This window comes from Drosophila takahashii, chromosome X, assembly GCF_030179915.1.
Source record: "Drosophila takahashii strain IR98-3 E-12201 chromosome X, DtakHiC1v2, whole genome shotgun sequence".
Lineage (NCBI taxonomy): Eukaryota > Metazoa > Arthropoda > Insecta > Diptera > Drosophilidae > Drosophila > Drosophila takahashii.
In genome coordinates this window covers 24,191,233-24,216,615 of record NC_091683.1, presented here as the reverse complement: position 1 = coordinate 24,216,615, position 25,383 = coordinate 24,191,233, and the positions used below count along the sequence as shown (strand labels likewise).

Here is a 25,383-nt window from a genome sequence, read left to right as displayed (position 1 = left end):
AAAGAGGGGGCGAAGGTTTAAAAATAGCATTAGCTCTGTCTGGTTTCTGTGTTCTGTTTTTTTGTGTGATTGAGTGGCTCTCTAAGTCTTGAGTCCCCAAACAGAACAGATCGATTATAGAAAGCGTACTTATAGCCCTCATTAATACCTGATTTCTGACTTTATCGTGTGTTATTGCACAGGATTATTTATGAAGCTAAGCCATAAAGATTTCTTATCTGCATAATTGCAATTATTTATTAAACTAAACAACATATTGTTATCAATTTGTGACATATGTCTAAAATAAAAGACTCTTTCGCGTCATAGGAGCCAATAAATTAGGCCCATGTACCAAGCATTCAATAGGAATTTTCCCACAAGAGAAATTTAAATCAAGTGAAAATGTGCAATTAACTATTTTACGATTCACTTTGTGCTTGACTTAGTGCAAATCTTTCTGTTTTAATGGGCCATCCCACTGAGCCCAGGCAATTACAAGTTTTTACAATTTAATTTGATGCAATTTACGCTGTCGTTGCTGTTTGACTTTCGTTAGGCTTAGCTTATCGCCCCCCAGACACCTACAAAGTGAAGGGAAGTCAGGTGAAACAATTACTTCACTTAAGTTGAAGTGTTGGAAAACGGCAATTAAATTTCAAAAAGCAAAATAATTGATAAATACTATTTCAAATGAAAAACCAATTTAAGATGGAAGTATTAATATTTTAAATAATTTCTTTTTAAATACTTCTTAATAAATACTATTTCAAATGAAAAACCAATTTAATATAAAAATACAAATATTTCTAAAGATAATGTTTTTTTTAGGTATTAATATGTTTTAAAATTTTTTTTTATGATATAAGAAATTTCAAAAACAAAATAATTGATAAATACTATTTCAAATGAAAACCCAAATTAAGATGGAAATATTAAATATTTCGAAAGATATTTTTTTATTTAGGTATTGATCTGTTTTAAGATTTTATAGATGATATAGGATATTGCAAACACAAAATGATTTATAAATACTAATTCCAAAGGATAAATCAATTTATAGTGGAAATATTAATAGTTCGAAAGAGAATCCTCTTTTTTAGGTATAGATTTTATAGAAAGGCGAAATTTTAAAAACATCTAATTGTTAAATATCTGTTTTATTATTTTATATATGAATATTGGAACTCACCTCAACGCGTCCCAGCACAATGCCAGCTCCGATGGTGCCGATGCCGGCGAGGAAGAACGGAATGGAGACCTGCAGCAGGATAGTGGACCACTTCTCCTGCTTGATGCCGGGCCTGTTGAGCGCCAACTTCTCCTCGGAACTGCCATTGATGCCGGCGATGCTGGAGGCATCCGCCGCCACAGGGGCGCCCGATCCGATGCCGCCATTGCCACTACCGCCGCCTCCTCCCCCTGCTCCTCCTCCGCCGCCGCCGCCACTCGCCGCTCCAGGATCCGGTTCGGAGGATGCTATGGACGTCGTGATGATTGAGCTTAGTGAACCGGTTGTCGAATGTGGTAGGCCCGACAATTTCTCATTGTCGGGATCTGGATTTGCGATCGGATTGTTTTTTTTTTTTTTTGTGAGGGGAAGAAACGAAAGAAGAGGGTTGCAAGATGCGGGTTAGTTGGGGTTCAAGGCACAGCAGTTCAAGTGTTCCAAGTGGGTCGCCGGATTAGGTGCTCGGGTCACTCTCTCTCATCCATGGGAACTACGACTATACTATATTTAAGGTGCATTCATTAGCCTAAGAGTGCTGAGGTGGTGTGCGTGTGTGTGGCATGCATCTTAAATCTAAATTTAGCAGCATTATGCATGCAATTAGCAGGGCAATTAATTAACATCGCTATAAATTAAATATCAACATATATATGTATGTATATATGCATGTTTCTCTGATTCTCTGTGTTTTATTCATTTTTTTTTGTACACTTTTTTCGGCAGTCTCCAGGTGGAGTCTTTGTCGAGCAAAAAATAAAACTCGTTTGATTAGAATTCTCTTATTTATTATTTGCGTTTTCGGTTTCTGTGTCGACTCGTAGCCAAGTTCATAAACCACGAATCGTTCGTCCATAAACAAATTCGCGAGCCGCCGAGACAGCGACAATTAAACATCACAAAAATAACAATTAAGAATGCCATAATCCAAGTCGAGTGGTAAAGACACTTGGCTACCCTTTCGAAATTGTATCAGTACGAAAAAAGCGGAAAAGGTCATTAGCAGAAAAGCTTAACGTGTTTGAAAGGTCTAAGATTTATACATACAGATTTTTCAATCTTTAAGAACCAAAAGATTTTTGTAATCCCAAGTATATCGATTTATTTTGATTTATATCGATTCTTCGATTTATATCAATTAAAATCGATTTTTCCGATTAATATCGATTTAAAAAGATTTTAAAAGCAAAACTTCTTTTGAATTATTTTATTTACAAGTATTAAATCATATTTATCTGTTCTCGCTTCCTTAGGTCCTTAAAAACAAAGATATCCAAGGAATAAGCATGTTTGAAACAAGATAACTTTTCAGGAATCCCACATACATCCCATATAGTCCCGGATAAAGATCGGTGCTCAGACGAGACGAATAATAGGCAGTAGCTTTGCATCGAGATAAACCCGGGTGAGGCGGCGAGCATGCATGGTAATTAGTAAACATTCTGTGTGTTTAACCGCAAATAGACGAGACATACACAAGCCGGGCGATTATTGCACGGGATTAATGTAATATAAAAGGAATATAAAGAATATGGATATATGGATATATGGATACGAGGGTAAATATGAATGAAAAGGGAAACGAGTCTGGGCGCTTAAATATAAATATTTGCATATCAAGAGTAAATACAAAAGATAGTAAGATAAAGTCAGCGACAGAGCAAGAGATAAAGAGAGAGACAGATAGAGAGAGAGAGCGAAAATAAATCAAGGAAAGGATCAAGATCAACGATATATGGTGTTTCTTTCGTGTTTAGTGTGGCCAAAACCTCATAATTCCTCGAAAAGACCTATCTACACGGGAGCCGAGAATTGTTGCCTCTGCATTCTGTTATTGTTGTTGTGGAACTTGGTTTTATTTTTCTTTTTTGTCGCATCAGTGGGGGGAGGGGGTTTTTGACTTTCACTCACCGTTTCCATTGAAAATGGTAAACAATCTGTATTTATCATCCGGTGCCACATCTAGCGGTGTTGTTGCTGTCAGTGTGGACAACTGTTGTTGGTATATTGGTGGTGTGGCATATGCAGATGGTGGCGTTGTTGATGCTGTGTTGTTGTTATTATTATTATTTGTATTGTTGTTGTTATTGTTGTTGAAGAGGCCAATGTTAATGGTGGTGGGCGGGGGTTCATCGCCAGCATTATCGCTGATCGCTTGCGGATTAACGTAGCCCGATAAACGACGCACATTCAATGGCGTCAGGCGGTGTTTCAGCTCGTTTGGTGTGGTTCTTGTGGAAGGTGTTGGTGTAGAAGGTGTTGTTGTTGATGTTCCTGTTGTGGATGGTGTGTCTGTGGATGCTGGTTGGCTGGGATTGTGCGGCAAGTTTGTCTGTTCGTTGGGCAGCGACATTTTAGCATTTGTTTGGCGTGTGTTCGTCTACGTTCGTCGTGTCGTGTCGTGTGTGGGGGTCCTTAGGTGTCGGTGTAGAGCAGCCCCAAACGGTTGGCGTGCATGCGTGTGTCTGTTCGTGTGCGGGGGCCTTTTCTCAAGCGAGTATTCGCAACTAAAACTCATCGACTAAACTATATATATTTGAACTAAATCCTGAGTGTCTAGGCTTTGAAACTATATTTGATTAAAACCAACGCAAAATAAACATTCAACACAAATCATAAACTGTGCTCAAATAAATATTGTTTTTGTTTTTTTTTTAGATTTACTTGTCTATGGGCTTTGCATACTTTTTGTTTTTGGATTTTCTTTTCTTTTTTTTCAACCTATGACTAAACACAAAAAAGATATCACAAAATGGTATTATTTTTAGATAAATAATTTAATAAGTTAAGAATTATGGAAAGTGCATTGATTGCTTTTCAGTATTACGTAGGTCTACGTTTTCTTTTTGTTTTAGTTTAAGGAATGAATGAAGAATATAAATTGGAACAAGAATTGAAAGAATCTGGAGAATCGTTTGGTTTACATTGTATTGAAAATGTGGGGAATGTTGGGGCGCCGTGTGTTTGTCGCAGGATGTGTGCGTCGTAGTGTCCGTAGTTTCTGGGGGCCAGGTTGTACGAGGGAATGTGAGAGGTAGTGGGTAGTAGGGTCGTAAGGTCGTAGGGTCGCAGGTAGAAGGACTGAGGCTGAGGTTGAGGTTGAGAGGTTGAGCTTAGTCACCGGACCGTTGATATGGCTGCAAGGCAACAACAACAACGTATTTGGTTTATTTCTTGTTTAACGCATTCATTAAAATCGATTTAAATCGGTTTGATTAAATACTATAGATTGGCTGGAACGTGGAATCAATGGAAATCAAGAAAAGCAACAAAAGATCGGGTCACAAATCTACAAAAGCGGCAATTTGTTTTAAATCTATATAAGTTTAACTCGGAACTCTATTAAAATCCTTTTGCAAACTTCAGAAAAAGAAACGAAATTTTACAAAGTGTTTTTTTCGAAACTTTCCAATTTAATATTTAAAATTGTATTAAACGGTTTAAAAAATCTACAAAAAGTTTAATTATGTTTGTGATAAAACTGTATCCTAACTTTAAATGTAATATTTTAATTAAATATTGAAAGATTAATGTTTTTTTCAAAAAATTTAAATTAATTATGTTTTCAGGCGATTAGTTTCCTCAATTCATCCATTCATCACTTATTTATTTGCTCCAAAAATATGCCTGACCTGCCCGAACAATTTGTTTGGAACTTCCGCATGATCGAGGAACCGAGAGAGGCCCTGACCAAGATAATCAAAATTGTTTCGGTTTCTGCTTTTTTGGACCCGTTTGTTAAAAACTTTTGGCATCGTCGGTTTTTGTATGTCTATGTTTGACCGATTGAAATGATTGGGAGAAAAGGGAACCCCAAAGTTAACCAGTTTTTTTAGACCTCATTTTAAGTTGAAGATAATTTCCTTGTGAAACCATTAAAAAAGTACAATATTTGCAAATTACAACAGCTTAATTGCAATATTATTATGTATCTTTCAATGATCATTTTTGTTTAGATATTCTTTCGGTTTCCATCAGCATTTTTGACCACCAAAGGACTGTAGGTATTTCATGTTTTCATGTTTATATTTTCAATGGACTTTAATGGACTCTTTACGCTTTTCACAACTCTCCATAGCCACTCACACACCTGCCAGCGATAAGAGTTTAATTTCGCTTGTTTGCCAACGCGTTGACAACAGTTGGACACAATAAATTGCCGCCACTTGGCTTTGACAACTGGGAACAATATAACAAAAACCGATGACAGGGAGGATTGAGAGGCGATTCTATATTGAATGATCCACTTGAGACTTCTAAAGGGTTTTTCGCGATTTTTGTTTCGCCTGGCATGGGTTCTTATCGCCGTGGAGTGAAAGCCTTGCGCTCGCAAGTCAATATCATCACGTCACAAATCAGGTCCACGCGTCGGCTACGTAGCAAAAAATAAAAAAATAAGTATACAACTGCAGCTATACACACAACACACCTGCCTATTGTTATTATCTTTATCTGGGTGCTCTTGAGAGTGTCGCCATAAACCGCCCGGGGAAGGTCAAGGGGTGTTATAAATTGCAAAGATCACCGCATAAAATGGGAAATTATATAGCATTATCATGGAAGTATTGGGAAATTATAGGGCATTTATTTATCTTGAGTTTAGAATATAACAATATAAAAACCAACAATTCATGGAAAGATTCCCGAGATTTTCCCTTGCAATATTTTTGGTTTACCAATAAATTCCGTTTATATAAAAAACCACAAATTCATTGAACTTAGACACCATGAACCCGCTGAAAAATCCCCCTGAAATTCATGTGCGCCTAACTAGCAATTTATGGAAAGTTTTCGAGTCGCCCAATTGACCATTGATAAACCTCCTGGTTTTCCCTTACAACAAAGGCCATAAATTGGCTATTTGTGGCTAAAATCATCGGTGAGTAAGTCATTTCCGATTGCAAAAAGTCGCTATGCTTGTTTATAAAAATAGTTTTCCAATCCAATCTAATCGGTTATTGGACGATTTCGATAGCTGGCTGATTACTGGGAAATTGGTGAGAAAGCCCTGTAGATTAAGACCTGCTATTATATCAATCCGTCGTAAACAGTGCAACCGTCGAGGGAAGATTTCCTGACGACGTAGAACGCGACACTTGTCCACCGACGACAGCAGCAGATAATGGAAATGCATATAATGGACTGCGAAAACATTCCATATCAATGGAAAATTCAATATTTGAATTGTCAATTTATTTGTCACCTTCTTGTCAGGCGTTAAGCGCTGAGCGTTAAGCTTTCTTTGCCTGTGCTTTGTGCGTTTGTTAATACCCTCTGATTCACTTCGGTTAATTCTCGGCTATGGAAAATTTATGGTTGTAATAAAGAAATTTTTCTTTATTTTTTAAAATTATAATTTCAAAGAAATATTAATAGATTTTAATTTTGAACAGCTTAAGCAATTGTAAAGTCTTTTCTTAAATATCTTTGACTTACAAAGAGCAGGTTGTAAAATACTAAAAATCCGATAAGCTTATCATAACAAACCCAAACAACCCACAGAACTTTAAACTCACAAGAATTTTGAATACGTGTTACGTATACGCAACGTGCCCCGAAATAGGTAGTACCTTAATTAGCCTCACTGATTACCGATTGCCTATTTATGGTTTGACATTTTCAAATTTAAATAATAGTTGGGATAAAAAAATATGAATATTTCACAAGCACGAAACCTTTACTTCGTTTACAAGAAAGAAAGTAAATAAGAAAATAAAAGAGGGAGAAAGAGCAAATATTCGCATTACGTATACGCAGCGTTTGTCAAGCGATTCAAGCGACTCATTTTCGCTTTGCGATTTTCAAGTTCAAAGTCAAAACAAAACACGTGGGCGGATGGGCTCGAGAGGGGCGTGGCATTTGGGGATCCAAATTGAATTCCGTTTCTTTTCCCCTTTGTTTGCATGCGGAACTGGGAATCGCAATTATATAGTCAGCGGATCGGTTTGGCATATAAATGCACCTTGATTAGTGGATCAGCCGCCGATCGTCGATAGTCGATCGCCGATCGCCAATAGACTTTGCCGCCGTTCAGTCTTCGTTTTTTGCCCCTTTTTCTTATCGCCGCGAAGGAGCAGCAGTAACCAATTGATTTTCAATGGTTATTGTTTTACGATTCACGCGCTTAAATGCCAACTGTTTTATTTGACTCTTTTTCGGCTTTTCGGCTCTTGTTTTATTTTATTTTATTTTTTCCTTTATGTTTTCAGTTGGCAGACGATTTGTCTGCAAAATTCCAGTTGGGTATGGAAATTTTACGAAATGCCAAAATCAGGTTTTATTCGGAGGAACCAGTTGCATATGTGCAATGACTGAACTGAACTAGTTCCAAATTGTTATAAATTCAATAATAAATATACATGTAGGAATATTTAAAGCCAATAGAAAATAATACAAAATATGAAATAAACATGGCATATTTATAAGAAATATTAGTATTACATTTTCATTTATTAAAGATTCAAATACATTGAGGATTTCGGTTCTATAATGACTTTAATTCAAACAAGAAAAGATGTGAATTCATTTAAGTTCTAGTTCAGGTTTATTAAAGTGGTAAAACGAGCAGGTCATCAAAATAAATCAAATACTAAAAAAAATAAAACCGAATTTAAAACTAGTTCAGCTTTTAAAAATTGGCACGAGAGTGAAGATAATACAATCCAAAAATAATATTAAATATTTATTTAAGCAAAACGTAGTTTCTTTATGGCCCAGTTTAAAAAAGATTTCCAAGCCATCTAGGCTCATAAAAAAATGTTAAGAATAGTACACAGACAGTAATCTTAGAACCCACAAGATAGTTTACAATGAGGCGCCCCATTATAAAGTATCCTTATCTAAGGGCTTAGCATGAAGATCTCGTCTCAAAGGGTGACATGGGATTTGTCGAAAAACGAAGAAGTCATAAACCAAGCAATCTGAGCTGGTCAAGATCCCAAGGTTGGAGTGAGAAGTCTAACCGAAAACTGATAATAAATACATTTACTGGCATTTAATTACTTTTGTTTGAATTCTGCACAGCAGTGATTAGATTGCAAAAACAAGATTAATGATATATTTATATACAGATATGTATATATTATAAATAATAAAAAATCACAAGATTCGGCGAGATTTCTATGATTGGGAATCCGAATGTCCAAGTGGTCATATAGCGCACATTTAACCCAAGAATGCCCACAGTCATTGTCGGCGTTAATTAGCAAAACGTGCGCTAAATATTAAATGTGCGATGATGCCGCGGGCTAATTTCTATTAAGTGCGCTTAAAAAGTCGCGTTGTTCACTTCTCGGGCAGATATATGCTATAATATAAGGATAAATACACGAACATATGTTTTGTGATTAGATTGTTCCCAGGCTTCATTAAAAGCGATTTTGTTTCACTTATTACATATGCCGTCCTATGTCAAGTGCTCTCGTACTAGGAAATGCATTTTAAATGCGATTTAATGATCTTTATTTGAAGGGGTATATGGGTTTTTGTACATACATTTTAGTAAATATCTATTGCAAAAATTGTTTAATATTTCATTACTAAGTTTAAAAAAAAAATTTTTTTTTTTTTTAATGTAGTATTTTTATGACCAGTAAAGCCTCTCAAATAAATCCAATTAAATGCCAACTAGCCGGTATTTAGCATTTGAAAAAAACCAACCGTAATCTTCTTATGGAATTTGGCCATCTATGATATATTTCTCACGATGCGGCGACAGAAACGTGCGACCCACTGGTCGGCTACGTAATATACACAAATATTATTTATTCACAATAAAAAGTATGCATAAATATGCAAATTGTTCACGTGAACACAAGTTGGGCTCATCTCCCCGCCTCATTTGCATGCGATGTAAACGAACTCTGGTCAAATGAAAAAATAAAAATAAAAGACAAAAACAATCGCATTCGAGATGGAAACGCTTTTCATTTCACTTCACAGAGAATCATTTTCTGGGCCCTGGCAACAGTTAAAAAACTACATAAACAAGTCTTTCATATGGGATTCGCGGCTGTTGTTTTGGTTTTATGGCTTTTATTCTGTTTTATTGTTACGTATGACGCAGGTGAAATCGAATTCGATTCTGGACACAATAATTTTGGTTAATGAATTGCCTTGTCAACCCTAGAGACCAAAAAAAAAACAAAGTAAATAAATATATATACCTGACTGGAAATCAGCGAAACAAACAGTTTGTTTGGCCGTAAATTCGAAAACCAAATTATTCAGACAAGTAATCACCTAACCGGCTTGGCTTATATATTTATAATTCTTTCTAAGGTGTAAAGTGTAACGAAATGAGAAAAACTGGAACCGAGACCAAAATTGAAACTGTATCAAATGTCATTCAACTTGGCATCAATGCGTGAACGAAAAACAGCATTTAAGCTCACAACATCACAGCGAAAATTAAAACAACAGGTGCCAGTACAATATACATATATTGTATATTCCGAATCTAACTCGTGGGAAGATTGTTGAGAATAGTCGAAAATATCAGCTGTCGCATGAGTCACTATGATCTGCCATTTGAAGAGGAGCTCTTTATTAGTTGATAGAAGTTACCAACACTTTGGCTGCTCGATGATATAATCAATTAGCTGTATGAGTAACTTTGCACCGAATTTAAATAATTTATTTTATTGAATCACTGTTTTGACAAATCTCCAATCCAATCGATAATTGTTTGGATGAGCAAGCTTGCAGATTTTTGAGAGGTGTGAATCTTGTTTACTGCAACCCACACAGTTGTTTCGAGCAAACAGATAAATTAAATTAAATTATTCAATTGATTGCTTTTGTAATCAGGGTGATTTTAGACTTGAAAATAAATTATTAAAAAAAGTAAAGTTTATTTTAAAAGAACAAGACTGGATCTGTAAAAATGTCTTTGTAGTTATTTAAGGATTTAATGGTCTTTCGATTTAAGTAAAGAATTTTAAGAAAATTAAATTTAAGAACTTTACAAGTTATGAGGATTATAAAAAGAGAGCTTACGAAACCTACGTTTGAGAATTTCTTCCGGTTTGAAGCACATACATTTCTGGTGTTTCCCCGCCCCAAAATCGAAGCCTCGTGCGATCCATTGACGACCTTGCCCACCCAGTTACCCAGTTTGCAATCTGCAGCCGTCTTAGTTGGCGAAACAAAAGCAAGTGAATGGCAAGAGCTTACTGGCTCACTAGAAATCAGATTGAAGCCCGAGCGAAACTCATTAACTACACGCAGCAGTTGGTCACCCCGACGACGTCGTCTACGATATCTTTACATAATATAAGTATCGGAAAATTGGGGAAGTCGGCTTTTGTAGATTCTCAAAAGGGAGAAATCAAAGCCGAGCCAATCCAATCCAATCCAATCAAATCGAATCGAATTCGAACGCCTTAATTTAAAGATACCAAAACCCAAGACGTGGAGACATTGAACCCCCCGCAGAAGCATAAAATCCAATTCGAAAAGCCAACTTAAAATGCAATTTGGCCGTGAAAACGAAATACCAGCAAACATAAATTAATTATTATTGTTAATAATATTTTTTCTTTGTTTTGGTTTTCTTCTTTGTATTAACTATGCATAAATTCAAAGCTTTTCAGCCTTTCGACTTTTGTAAAGCTTTGTTTTTATTATTCATATCTTTTTTTTGGTCAGTTAAGGTTGCTCTTTATATATGTACGTGTTTATACTATTTATAGTATTTTAATAACTTTGTTTTAAGCCTCAATTAAGCCTTTAAATTAAGTTCTCAGCTAACTTTTGGATTTGATTAATTGCTTGAAGTTTGGAGTTGATAAATGAAGTAGGCAATTTCTGGCGGAATTAGGCTTGCATTTAAATGTCTCAAAGTCTTAATACCAAAAAGTATTTATTGAATTATAAAATTGAAAAGTATAAATTTAATTTAAATTTGTTAATTTAGAGCATGCAGATTCTAGAAAGAAAGTGCTTCGATCTAAGATGTGTGAGATCATCTGAGGATAATCCCAAGAAAATCTCTGATCTAGGCGAAAAGAAATCCACGCCAACTGTAAGCCATCGATCAATGACAAACGATTGGCAAAGACCGAAAAAAAACGGAAAAATATTGCCGAAAACTTGTTAACCAATTCGCTGCGAGTGGGAGAAACGACACGAAAGACTAGAAATATGAGATCCGAACGAATTCTGCCCGACTTCAAGACCCCAATTAACGGTAATAGTAATAATGCCTCTAAGATTCCGATTCCATTGATTTCCGCCTTTCAACCTTTCTCGCTAGGCGATTTTACAAAATCTGGGCTTACATTATCAGCTGTGTTTTCTTGGGGGGTTGTAAATTCACTGGGTTTTTTGATCTTTTTCGTTTTCGTTTTTTATATTTTTTGATTTGCAACTTTTTTGTGTGGGCACTTTTAGCACGTGTAATTAACTACTGATTGAGGTATGTTTTGTACTTGTGATGACTTTTATTTTGTACTTTTTGTTTTGTCACAATAAAAAAAATAGTTTAAAGTTTAACTTAAAACTTTATCGTGATGTTTATAGTTTAGTTTTTAGTTTCAAATCGTAACTTTTGTATGGTAACTTTTGTATAGGATTTTTGAATATTTTGCTCGGATCGTGTGAGGCGAAGCGTTGTCTGCACCGTCCGCCGGGATATCGCACACTGAATGTCCAAAGACGGCAAACACTTGTTATTATAACGCGTCAAAGCGTTTCCATTTAGCGGTGACTGCGACGCCGGCCGCGGCTGCGACGCCGGCAGCGGTCTCATCGCTCGCGGGGAGCAGAAAAGAAAAAAATACAACAAAAATTACGATGCTGACGACCGAATCTGGCCCGAATCAATAAGCCACTTGGGCCTGTCGTCGGTCTTGATAAGACTCGGATCGAGACCCGCTCTCCGATAGCGTCGGCAGAAGGCAGAAGGCAGCGGCAGAGGCAGCGACTGCGAGAGGCGAGCGGTACGACAGGTGAGCATTAACGCTCTCGACTCTATCTGTTATCAGCAGAGATCGTATATCGAGTGCATTAATGAAATCAGAACAAGAAGAAGGAGCTTCATATGTCTTAAAGTGGGTTTATCTTGTAGAGAGAGGATTATAGTATGCACCATGTAGAAGAAAATCATGTTCTATAAAAAGGGACAGAGAATTATCCTGATGAAGAATCCAAAAGGATTAGGGAAAGTAGAGTATCAATAAAGAAAATCTACCTCTAAAAAAGAGGTAATAGTTTCGGAAAACCAATATCGTTTTTTTTATTTTTAGTTTTTAATACTCTAGCTTTTAGATGTAATACCTGAAGACTAAAAAAGGTCTCAAAACATTTATAGCTTTGTAGACTGGCTCCTTTAACCAAGAGCGGTTATAGAAAACCTATCGAAAAGGTTACAAAAGTTAAAAAACACAGAGAAATTAAAAAAAGTAGCATTTTCTTTTTAAAATAAAAGGGTTTAAAAGCGTTGCTTTTGAAATGGGGGTTCGGGAAAACCCCCAATGAGGGAAATGCAACAACAAAACCCAACAGAGAAGATCAATCGACGGCGACAAATCACCTGCGCCGACGTCTCTGCCGCTGCGACGCGCCTCTCGTCGCAGTTAGACCGTTAGAACGACCAAAAGCCGAAGAGGTGGAAAACCCGATGGCAGGTTCGGCTGGAACTTCGTGACCGTTTGAGGCGATTCGTTGTAATTGACAATGATTTTTGACAGTTAGTTGGCTCATTACCCGTTCATGATGCGCCACGAGCAACGGGTCGTATGAGTGATGCGAACGCGTGATTTCCATCCGAAAATTATCTATGATTTACAATCACAAAAAACCCTTTTCGCCCTCTTTTTTTGGAGCATTTGCAACAGATAATAGATCAATATTAATGCAGTAGGCAAAAAGTATTTTAATTTATGGGTTGTCGTATGAGTGATGTAATGTCCACAAGGGTAATATTTATACTTTTCAAGTTAAATTGTTAAACAAAAAAAGTTAGACACATGACGAAATGGGACAGCCTGTCTACAATAAATTTTCTTTTACTATTTTGTTTAATTAAAAATTGCACAAGCGAAAAACTTTTAATTTAAGTACATATAATTAAAAAAAAATTTATTTCTTAATGAGTTCTAACCATAATTTAGATCTCATAAAACCGATCATCGAATATATTTTACCCTTTTTTGTTGCACGTACACCATTTGATTAGATTTACGAACTTGTCACTTTACGTTTTTATTGTTCACTTGCAAAGATTACAGCTGTTGAAAACAAAATAAATACCTTTTTTTTAGGTACATACATAAATCTAATCAAGGATCTTATTTGCTTTAATTGTCAATTATTTCGTGGACTGATATGGCGATTCGTTAGGAGGCTATTGACTGTAATTGTGTTGATGATTTTACGTACAAAAGGATAAGATTACATTTTAAATTAAATAGTACACACGAAACAATTCTTAGAAAATTTGAAGACTTTTAGCAAAGATCTATAAAAATATATAAGGGTGTTGATGTCTCTAAATAGATTACCAAACCAAACAAAGACAGTAAAGTTTGGAGTTGTGACACTGATTGACCCAGAGGTACTATAAAAGCCACAAGAAAATAGGGGCCAACAAACATGGAAAGTGTTTTAAACTTTGGCACTCGATTGTGAAGCACACTCTCAATTTAACATTTTATTTTGGTATGTGCCAAGATCCAAAAGAAACGAAAAAAAAACTATCAAACATCTGTACTTGATTTCATTTGTATTTCGTTTTATTTTATTTATTTACTTTGAGCTTTTTTTATTTTGGTTTTTCGATAGACATAACTGGTTTTCCGCACCCGGATGAAATGTGCGAGAGAGTCCAAGTCCAAGACCCGAAAACAAAACGCCGAAAACGTACGCCCAAACATCTGGCATATGGAATCTCGATTGGAAGCCCCCGCGGGGCTTTAATTAAGATTTGAATTCGGAGTTGAGAATTGAATTCGCTTGGCTTTCAGGATGTTGTGAAGAGCCAGATCTCAATGGATGACTGCATGAATGAATGAACCAAACGATTGGCACCGCGCTTACAAATAGTTGTTGATTATAAGCTCTAACGTCAACAGATGTAAGTGAAAAAAAGACAAGAAAAAAAAGGGAACCAGATATTTGTTTTCATTGATTGGGAACGAATTTGCGTATTTGGGACATCAATGTCTTTCTCAAGAGGCGTACGATTTGTAGATTATTTTTGACTTCAGCACTGGAAATTCTTTACATAAGAAAACAATTTTTTATGTGGGTACCCTTTTTTTGAATACATATTATAAAACTTTTAAATTGTACCTAATTTTCTATTTTTTTGGTACTTTTCATGTGCTGAAGGTCACATTAATTAATAGTACCATCTATTTATTTTCCCTAACCGAATAAGACACTCAAGCTTCGTTTCCTTTACATTTTTATCTGCGATTTAACAAAGAGGAAATTGATCTGAAAATATCCCCCAGGGGACTTCCCTCGAGAACATATCCATTGTATGAGACATGCAATGTCTGGCCAGACCCCCTTTTTTTGCAGGTACAGTTACCGCCTAAACTTAAACAGGGAAGTACAATATCGATCACAGGCGAACAAATAGCGGGCGAAAAAAAAAATAAAATAAATACAAACAAACTGACAAAAGATACATTTGCCGCTTATCAGAGATACTACGGTTTCTGTGGGGGATTTCGGGGAGGGACTGGTGGCAGGTCATTTACATAGTTGACAACGTCGAGCTCGCTAGCTTTTTTGTTTGTAATTTTTGTTGTACTTTCCGAGTAAATTACTCAAATGAAATTGCTCGTAGTGTATCGATTGGCAATTGATGAACTGCCGTTGCCTTTGGAGGGATGGGAGGTGGTGGATTTTTCTTTAATTTTTGGATCTTGGGGAGGGGCGTTTGTTCAATGGAATTGCCAGGCAGATAATTACGATCAACTATCACCGGCGGATCGCCGCTAGTTGCCCTCCCACAACTATCACCAAGCTGCACATTAAAAAATATTTATGATTATATTTTTGAAAATAAAGGTAACCATAATATAATAAAATATGTTTTTGAAATGTACATGTACGAAAATGAATGCCTATATATATTTTGATTACTTATGATATAATATAAATGACACTTTGCCAATGGATGATACCCAGTATTAAATTATTATGCTTCATTTGATATTAAAAAAACAAAATTTTTGTAGAAATAAATTTATTTCAGAAATTATGAATTTTTCTTTTGGTGTGGGGAAACCTTCAACTTGAACTAGGGATTGAGAGACTTGTTTTGAGCTTAGCACGCGATTGAAATAAAATTAGCAGCTGCAAATTGCAGCATGAATTATTACGCCAACGTCCCTTGGCCTTGAACCGCATCACCCTACACCCCACACTCTTCACCTGAATACCAACCAATTATACAGATGTAATGAGCTTTAATTGTTTGTTTGGGGAAATTTGTTGCACACCCGGCTATTGACAGGTGGCAAAAACAAAAGACCAATACAATGAAATGGTTGCAAAAACCCAGAAAAAAATCTCTGGAGATGTGCTACACACACAATCTTATCGCTCATGATGTGCATATTAATTGCAAACGAGTATTTATTCTGTCGTTTCTCCACCGAAAAAAAAGGCAGAAATCATCTGGGAGATACCAAGATACTAGATAGACTACAGACACGCAATTTGGCTATGGCTATGTAACATCTAAGCATGAGTCATTGCAGCGAAGGCCCGAATCGTTTAGGAATACTGGGTGAAATACCCGTCAATTGGGTGCTGGGAATCTCCGTGGATCCGCTGGGATTTCGGGAACTTTTCTGCCTGATAACTCAGGGCGGAGGAAAAATGTAAGTTACCTTATCACCTGGCCACAAGATACAACTAGGTGGAAATCTATGACTAATAGAAACGGTTTTTGGTAACTTTTCAAACGAATACATGGCTCAAAATAAAACGTTTTCACTTAATATTTTGATAATATCACTTAATAGCTTTCCCTCAGTTATATTAATGGTGGAATTTTATATGACTGCGGGATTTGAAAGCTGTTGAAAACAGCAAAAGAAAGCAGTATTAAAATTAAATATTCATACTTAGGCCAAGGTCTAAGGGAACCAAAATATAAGTGCCCATATGTTCGAAATATTTCTGTTGAAAGGATTATATTAGAATTAAATGGAAATTAAAGTACAATAACAAAATGATATATGATCTGAAATTTACCATTGATTATTTGGGAATTACATTTGTGATTAAATTCAACTCACTAAAATTCAAGAGCAAACCAACATTTAATCAGAGTTATCAATACCGTTCCACCGGTCACCTGAATAAGTTCTTTGACTCCACCTGACCATGAGTGAATCATGTATTATTTTCCGATGGTTCCGACCTGATCCCGCTAACTAGTCGGGTGAGCATTGAAAGTCGTTCAAGAGGCCACTGGCCACGGCGAGATAATGGTTATCGATGGATCGATCGGACCTGGCAGAATCTTGCTGGACATAAGTGCCCTGCGATGACGCAAAGTTAAAACCGAAAATCAGAAGACACAGGCCCCCTTTCAGCGCCTCATCCTTTGGCCACTCAAGAGATACAATCGATGGGGAAAATATGGTGTATGACAACGACAATGGAGATGCCCTATCAAAGGAATTTATTTTAAATTTAATTTAATTATTTTATGTAATCTCTGTTCTACTTTTGTGAATCACTTTTAATTATTTTTTTCAATTTATTTTACAACCCTTAATTTCATTTCAGTCTTGTTCTTTGTTCGTCCCATGTTTATAGCCATTTCTCAACAGATCGACGGTTTAACGATACTAAAGGGTATTCCCACCAAACGTGCGTATATCACAATTGCGTCGGGTGGATTTCTTTATCCATCCGATCGAGGGGTATTGACTGCGATTTTGTAGTACAATCCCCTACCTTCGTTCTTCCATTTCAATTCCTTTGGCATTATCAGTTGTCACGTACCTGGCTAAAATTATCTCTATCACACAGCTCGTACAACTTGATCTTGATGTGAAGTACCGCAAGTTAAGCCCAGGGACCCAAAGGGGGAGCTGCAGGGATGGACATGGTCAAAACCTTGAGTGGAGCCTGTATTTACTCAGAGCTATGTCGCATATATTCGAATCTAATCGCAGGGGAACTTTGCCCGAAATCTCTACTTTTAATTAAAGCGAATGAGTTCCTTTCTGCAATCCGTTAAATTCCCGAAAATAACAAAAAATGTTTTTGTACCTTTTATAGCTCGAGTAAAGATTTCATAAAATAGATAATGTATTAGTTTAATCTATTGAATATAGTGGTAATTTTCTTCAAGACTTAGAGTTGTCAATATTTTTTTATTTTAGTACCACAGTAAAAAGAAATGAAGTACCATACGTCAAAGCCTTGGCCTTAAGACAAAAACAAAAATAATATCAAAAAGAAAGAGGATATTATTCATACATAATAATATATGATATGATATCATTTTGACAACCCTACCCGGAATCCTCTCAAGAAACGATGTGATTCCTATCACGTCGAGTGCATCTTCAGTACTTCCCAGGTGTTTTTTTATTGTTTTGTGCAATTTATCAACGGGTTTAATCATTCCAGCAGCGACGCTTTTCTGATTTTTGATTTCGATTTTGGTCTTTTGAAGAGTGGAGACAAAAGCCAACGACACGCGTCATTTGCCTTGATTAGTATTCCCAGCCACATATACAGATACAGCTACAGATACCGATTGAGATACAGATACACCCCGTCTATAGATACGGATACGTGTGTTCGACGCGTTTATGTAATGTTTTCTCGTTCGGCGTTTGAAATGTTTTTATTTAACTTTTTATTTTGGGTGGTTGGCTTGGCTTCTGGCCTTGCCCCTGACCTTGGATTTTAAACAATTGTCGGACGTGGTCGTTGACAAGTTAGCGCCACTGTCTTTTTATTGGATCACCTTATTATCACTTCCTCCTCGTGAGCATTACAACTTTGAAGTGCTCACCGACTGACGATCGAAAGTTATCATTAAAATTACTCAAAGCTGTCATTCACTTTACTTGTTATCTTTGAGAGTTTTCCCTGTAAAGGGAAGTTTCCCCACGGAATTGCAAGTTTTCGTCATTGAGAATTTAGTTAAATGATACTATTATAAAATTATCGTCTGTATTATTAAAAAGGTAAATAGATCAATGTAGAAATTTCTGTATAAACTGATAAGTTTGGTGTCATTAGTCATAGCAGGTTAGATATCTTCTTTAATTTGTATCAGATAGAAAAGAATGGAATGTAAAAAGTGGAAGTTCCCAGCTATGACGACAATACCATGGAATTTTCGCTCTTCAAAGGTTTAGAGAGTGGTGATAAGACATTTTAATAAACAAATTGCATAGCCCCTTAGCCAATAACGCTTTATGAAAAAGAGAATAATAATAATTTTCAGAAAAAGTGGTTTAAAGTGGTTTAGCAGTTTGTTCAGACTCCTATCTCAGCTTTAGTTATTGAGTATACTAATCTCTACAGTAAGTAAATTCCCATTTATGGCCTAGTTAGGATCCAAGTCGAGTGCCTTTTCTATTAAGTTAATATTAATTGGTTTATCAGCACACATAAACAACCAAAATCCTTTTCCCACTATCCATATTATTTATAGTACGACGAATATCAATTTATTGGGCCCAGCAGCTAGCAACATAAAACTACCAAATAAAATCTAAGGCTCCAAGCTATAATTCCCATTTCCGCTTCTGTTTTCTGGGTAGTCATAAATTTGACACAATTCCAAAACGATTTGATCTATCGAAAGTTTGTCAACAATCGAATATTTTTATGGCCTTTGCGATAGGGGAATTGGAATCGCAATTCGATAATACGCAGTGGAACCCTAAGATTGAGGCAGGACTATATGGTGTTTACCGATTACCAATCCTCACCCAATGAAGAGTGACTCACGCGGCCAAATTCAGGCATTCATTCATCCATAAATGACGGATATTATCTGGAATCATGGGGCTCTAGACTGGTGCTTATCGCAGACATTATGGGGAAACCTCTATCAACGTCGAAAACAACAAACAATTCAAACGAACTGCGACGAAGCTTAATTATTTTACAATGCTCGCCTAAAGATGATCACCTTTTTTTTTGGATCTCCGCTGATAACTCAATTCTCAGAGGGCAGCCGACTGTAAAAAGCGAACAGCAACGGCAATAAAAGTCAATTGTAAATTTGATAAAATAACCTAATGACAGTGTCAACATTTGGCGGATTGCTCAAGGAGTCAGACGCAAAGCGATAAATAATGGTAGACAAAATAGTCAAATTATTTAAGGGCAGACCGGTTGGCTGGCGCAACAAACAATCCATATTTTGAAAATTATATGATCTGAAATTAAACCCTTAGTCGAGATTTAAGTGAAAAAAATTAGGAAACGTGTTCACTTAAATATTCTAGCAAACAAATGGTATTTTAAATTACAATTTTTTTTTTACTGGCGTTATAAGGTTTTCTGAAAAAAATACCGCACTTGTTTTTTAAATGGTACCTAAAAAGCATCTTCTCCCAAACCCAAAATGATTCGAGCTGAGTCAGCCGCACATTAAGCAGGCGTCAGAAATGGATTATCATAACAAATGTCAACAATTATCTGAGCAAACATTTTGTAGCCCAGGCAAACAAACAATTTCGATTCGAAAATTCTCTTGCCGCTCCGCTCACTCACTCACTCACTTAATAATTCCTTAATTCTTTAATTCTCCAATTCTCCGATGGATACACAGACATACCTGCCTCACCTGGGCTTTCGTCATCACAGGTGTTCACGAGTCGGGCGTAACCACAATATGTGCCACGCCCACACCGCCCCCCTTGGCCACCCAGGAGCCGATCCATAACTTTTGAGATCGGTGAATCTATATCAATATTAATCCAGATCGAAGTTCACTTTCAACGGATTGTCTTTGGAAAATCAGCCACATTTTCACAGCCACCCTACGGATATTATGCGAAAAACAACCGATTTACTGAAAACTCTATTTTGTGTTCCTAATTTTGATTAATTCGCCCAACCGATTCTCAATGTCGACTAAGTTCTGACTGGCTGGGCCACAGTTTCTTATTTGGTTGCTCCAGAAACGCGTCGGATCGAGATCTCTATATAAACACATATGTTATGTGTTACCGCTCAAAAATATATAAAATAGTTTCGTTTTTGGAAAGAGCGTCTCACACAAAAACGTGAATGGGATTCTTGGGGGTCGTGCAAAATCGTAAGCCTCTGAGAGGATTGAAAAAAATATATACAAATATAATATAACATTGATTACCATTTTGTATTTAGGAGAATTCGATATATCCCTATTATACGAAAAGGAAAAAAAGATTCAGAGAGTTGTAAAAATAATACTAATTTTACTAAATACCAGAAATCGTAAAAAAAAGAATTGCATAAAAATGATCTAGAGTTAGATAATACAAGTTTGAATGAGAGATGTTCGACTGTAGTTGCCTTAGAATATGGAGATCAATAGAATTTTAATGGCCTGAGAGTGGTAAAGTGGACCCAATTAATTTATTTATTTCCCATAGTCAATTTGCAGTGAGGTCCTAATTCGCGGAGAGTTGCCAAAGACAACAAATGACGTTGTCTGTTAACTGGAAACTAAAGATGAGGTGTTAATGCCAATATTGACTCGAGTGTTTACCACAGCATGCATGCAGCACCACCGACTGACGTCATAACGAGCGCTTTGGGTCTCTTGGAAAGCTCTCGACGACACCTACGCAAAACACTGCTCATAATTGCCGCCAAATGGACTCAATCTGAGCACCCCGGATATACAGACGAGGTAAGAAGAATGGTACTTTGAGTATTATAGATGATTTATGTTTCCGAATGTAAAATAAATCAAATGTAAAATTTTACAAATATGTTACAACATTTTTTGAAAATAAATAAATATATACACAATTTTTTTTTTCTTAGCACTATTATTTTGTACGCAACTGTACCTGAGTGGGCGCGTGTAAGCCCTTGAGCCAGAGATCGAAATGGCCAAAAACCACTCAAAGGGGGTAAACAAAGATAGAAAAAAGCAATGATAAATCGAAAATGATTAAATGCTCATGCGCTGAGCACTCAAAAAGCCGTTATGCGCCGCTGCCTCTTAAAAAAAAGGGCGAAAAGCCGACTATGGCAATGAAAATAAAAAAATACAAACAAACAACAAATGCAACTGCAACTGAAAATGTTTGTAAACAATGCCGCGAAATAAAAAAAGCCTCAACAATATCAAACTAAATGTTACTAGGTTAAGTTATTCAATGCACGATTCATTGGGCAAGTCATAACCTATAGAAAGATATCGATTATGTTGCTCAATGCACAAATGACGTGAGTTGTCTACACAACTTGGGTCGAGTTAATAGCTCATAAATGATTGTAAATGGTTAACATATTACCACCGCTGCGGGATATGATCATAAAAAATGAATCCAATTAGTAAAGAACTTGAGTTCTACTTTTCATTTTCGACCATATAGTTTAATTGACTGCATTTAGATAATAAAATTGCAAATATTATATATAAAACTAATTTAATTTTTGTTTTTTATAATCAGCTCTTTAAAGTATAAGCGTTTGGGTGTAAATTAAAAAAAAAATGTTAATTACATATTTAAAATGGGTTAATTTTCCTTAAAGTTGAATGTACCCTCAACAAGTTATACCCCTTTATTTTAATAATTGTGCTTTAACGAATTGATACTCCCAATATTTGTTAGACAAAGGAATGCTAAGCGGTTGACCGCCACTGTAGTTTACATGCAATCGATTAAACTCCGCATAAACAGCTGACGGCGCTGAACCGTTAAGCCTCGTCATCTGGCAATGGCAATGAAAGTGCAACTGCAAGTGCCATTGCAATTGCAACCGAACTGCCGATGGCACAAACACTAACTAACTAAAATATAACCGCTGGCGTGTTTACACAAAATAAACAAATGGCAGTAAGTCGGGAGTCAAGTGAAGTCGGGCCAGCTCAACCAAGAAGTTACAAAAAAAATGAAATAAGCTATGGGCACTGGCCTTAAACTTTGCTTTTCAGGGTCGCGTAAATAAAACCAATTGTTAGCATAATGCAATTAGTTTAAAAATCAAACAAACTAAAATTAATACTTAGCATTAAATTAATTGCTGCGAAATGCATTTGTACTGCGCTCTAAAAATAGCGTGCAGCAAATTATGGGAAAAGCAATAAAAGATGTCAAAGCGAAAAAAACACAAATGAACTAAAATAAACTTAAGTAAAACAAAGAGAGACACACAGAGAGAGAGAGAGGACAACAGAAATTGTGTAAAATTAGTAGCGATTTAAATTACATTAAGTAGGGGCTGTGAAATGTAGAATTTCAGGCATTTAAAACGCTTCAAGGAAAGTTAAGGGTGTTACAATATGGAACACAGCGAGTAATTAATAGTTTTTATAGCAGTTAGTCTTTTTTTATGGCAAGGTTAAATGCTCCTAAACATTGTTATTAAAATTATTACAAAATTGAATACTAAAAATATTACAATTAATTTTAAAGTGTCGTTGAACAATCGAATTGCAAGGTCGCTCAATTAATATTAGAATAATTAAAGTTAGAAGATTGGTTTATTTATAATATTTACTGTATTAAAATGACCAGCCATATTTAAGATTCGAATTAGTAGATGAGGTTACACTAATCAAATGTCATTTATTAATATAAAGGTGCCAAAATATAAAATTAAAGCAGAATACCGGGGTGTTAAAGTTAATCCAGGGAATAAAGCACAAACTTAAGGCGGAGGATTAGGTGACAAAAATAGCTTACGTATGGGCCGGCGGCGCATGCGGGTCTCATTTTTCTCGCCGCCACTGTTGGCGCCGCTACTGTTAATCGGCTGCATCTTGCGACTGACACAACAACAAGTGGCAAGTGGTATTTTACCGATTCGATTGGCAAAGCAAATATGTGAAAAGAAAAAGAGAACCAAAAGAAAAGCAAAAATTTAAGTAAAGGAAAACTATCAAAACTAAGATTGTAAATTTAGTACTGAGGCAGCATTACACTTGATGTTTCTTATTGAGGCAATATAAAAATGTTTTTTTCTTTTGAATTAAGAGATCCATTATATTTAGATTATTTTTTTAAATCGCTTAAAAATATTTTACTCTGTACTCTACTTGTAACTTTTTAATAGAAATCCTTCTTGGAATGAAAGTTTTTTGTAAATATATTTTTTTGAGAGATAAATAATCAAAGTGTAATACTGCCCTAATGGCCTTATTCGTGATCTGAAAACCAGACAATCACTGAGAAATGGGTGTTCCAAATTTATGGGACCACCACTGTGGTGTGCGGTTCAATCGAGTGGAGATAATAAATAACCGGTTCGCTGCGGGCAAACAAAAAAAAGATATTTCACATGCACAATCCACAATTGGCAAACGTTTTTCGGGTTCTCTTGGTCAGCGAATTCTCTTTGTTTTGTTTGGATTGATGATTCTGCTCTATTCAGTACCTTTCTCCCTTTTTTTCAGCAAAGACGCGACGAGCTAAAATGTTCGAAGGCAACTAAAAGCAGCAAACGGAAATTCTTTGCCGCCGACCGGCAAACAATCGCATCAGAAAAAAAAGAACAAAAGCAGAGCTGAAGGAAACATTCGAGATGTTCCCAATTTCGGAAACTCACGAAATCAGGGTTAGAAGGTGTCTAGTTGAGTAGATGTTAACTAAATATTGTAACTTTTTTAATAACTAGTAATTATAGAAAAAACTTATTTCCACAGAATGAATGTTTTCATTTAGTTTTTTCTTAATTTTCTGATTTAAGATGATTATGATGTTTTAATTTATAAATATTTTAAATATAATATTAAATTATTTTTACTTTAGAAAAATATTGTAATTGGCAAACAAATATTTCACCATATCGGCAATAAATTTCATTGTGAAATTCTACATTTACTTGGAGTATCCCATTAACCTACTGAAAGTTAAACCAAAATTACAGTTTTGGTGTTATTTCGCAGATATTTTGGAATGGAGCGAGTAGATTTTTTTTTATCACATAAGTCGTTAAGTCGCGTTTGAGCGACACATGTCAAGACCCCCGAGCGAGCGAGACGGGGCTAATGGAGCACTTATCTGCAGACCCGGCAACTCCGGTTCCAGTGCCCCCCTTTCGATGATAAGATAGGCGCGACAACAGGATAGTTGTATAAGCGGCATATTGATAAGGCGGCCGACGATATATTGGCCGAATTTAATCAATTAATTGTTGGCCGAACGAGCCGAACTTCGAAGGTCAGCAGACGGCTTTGCAAAAGTGTCCGTGACATTGACCTCGGCCACCTGACAAACGAATATCACCCGAAAAACAGAAAAAAAAAACAGAAAGTTGACCCAGTTAATCGAAATCCGTCGAATTAAAGAAAAGGACTACGATAATTTCATTCAGATTCAGACGGGCGTGGGAAAGAGAGGTGGCGCAAACAAAGACAGAGACAGCGCGAGGGGGACACGCGTTCAACAAACTTGATTAACTGTTTATCGATTTGCCATCGCTTTCGCACAAACACGTGCTTTGTCGCTCCTATTGATTTTAACGGCTTGGAAAACGAATAACTGCACATTCTCCGTCTCCTTTTTGCGCACTCCTTCCAATTTCATAACGGACCCGTCCCGTTCCGTTCCTTGCATGTGTGTACTCAGGTGTGTGTGTGTGTGTGTTTCTGAGCCGAGTCCACGTGTTGTTGTTTTTGTTAATGATTGCGATTTATATATTACTCTTGTTATTATTGGTCGGTGGAAGGGGGAAGAACACAAGATAATGGCTTAAAGTTGATGAAACACCGAGAGAGAACAGAAATCATAGTCGTTGCGTTTGCACACTCGCCAGATAACCAAATAACGACATTTACTAACAATAAACAAAAGGGAACTCAACACAGGAAAAAAAAGAAGAACACAAGACACACACTCACACACTCACATCTCTTCCAGACAACTTTTGTCGCGGTAACTGCGCGAACTGGAAGTTTGCTCCTGGCTTCATTGACTCGCAATTTCGAACTGAGACGAGCCGCCACGGGCAACAACAACGCGTCGCGTGGAAAGCGGCATTTTCCACCCCCTAAAAAGCCAGCCAGCCAG

General features: G+C 36.4%; 1 protein-coding gene and 1 long non-coding RNA gene across 6 annotated transcripts in view; one reads left to right on the top strand and one right to left on the bottom strand.

Moving 5' to 3' along the window:
• Positions 1-25,338, bottom strand: part of LOC108066693 (solute carrier family 41 member 1) — a 28,358-nt gene extending 3,020 nt beyond the window's left edge. Inside the window, exons 1-3 of one of the 5 annotated variants that reach the window (XM_044393467.2) lie at positions 25,223-25,338; positions 23,059-23,141; positions 1,172-1,536 (exon numbers count right to left, since the gene is read on the bottom strand). In XM_044393467.2, the coding sequence (XP_044249402.1) occupies positions 1,172-1,536; positions 23,059-23,134 (441 nt within the window). In that variant the 5' untranslated portion in view covers positions 23,135-23,141; positions 25,223-25,338. Of the gene's footprint in view, positions 1-1,171; positions 1,537-3,118; positions 4,003-19,988; positions 20,118-23,058; positions 23,174-23,749; positions 23,784-25,222 lie in introns of those variants that run through there. The other 4 variants (XM_070219039.1, XM_070219041.1, XM_070219038.1 and 1 more) reach the window with 4 other exon arrangements.
• On the top strand, positions 23,020-24,189 carry LOC138913886 (uncharacterized). Its single transcript, XR_011419763.1, has 2 exons — positions 23,020-23,159; positions 23,769-24,189. It is a non-coding gene; the product is annotated as an uncharacterized lncRNA (long non-coding RNA).
• Positions 25,339-25,383: the final 45 nt, after the last annotated feature.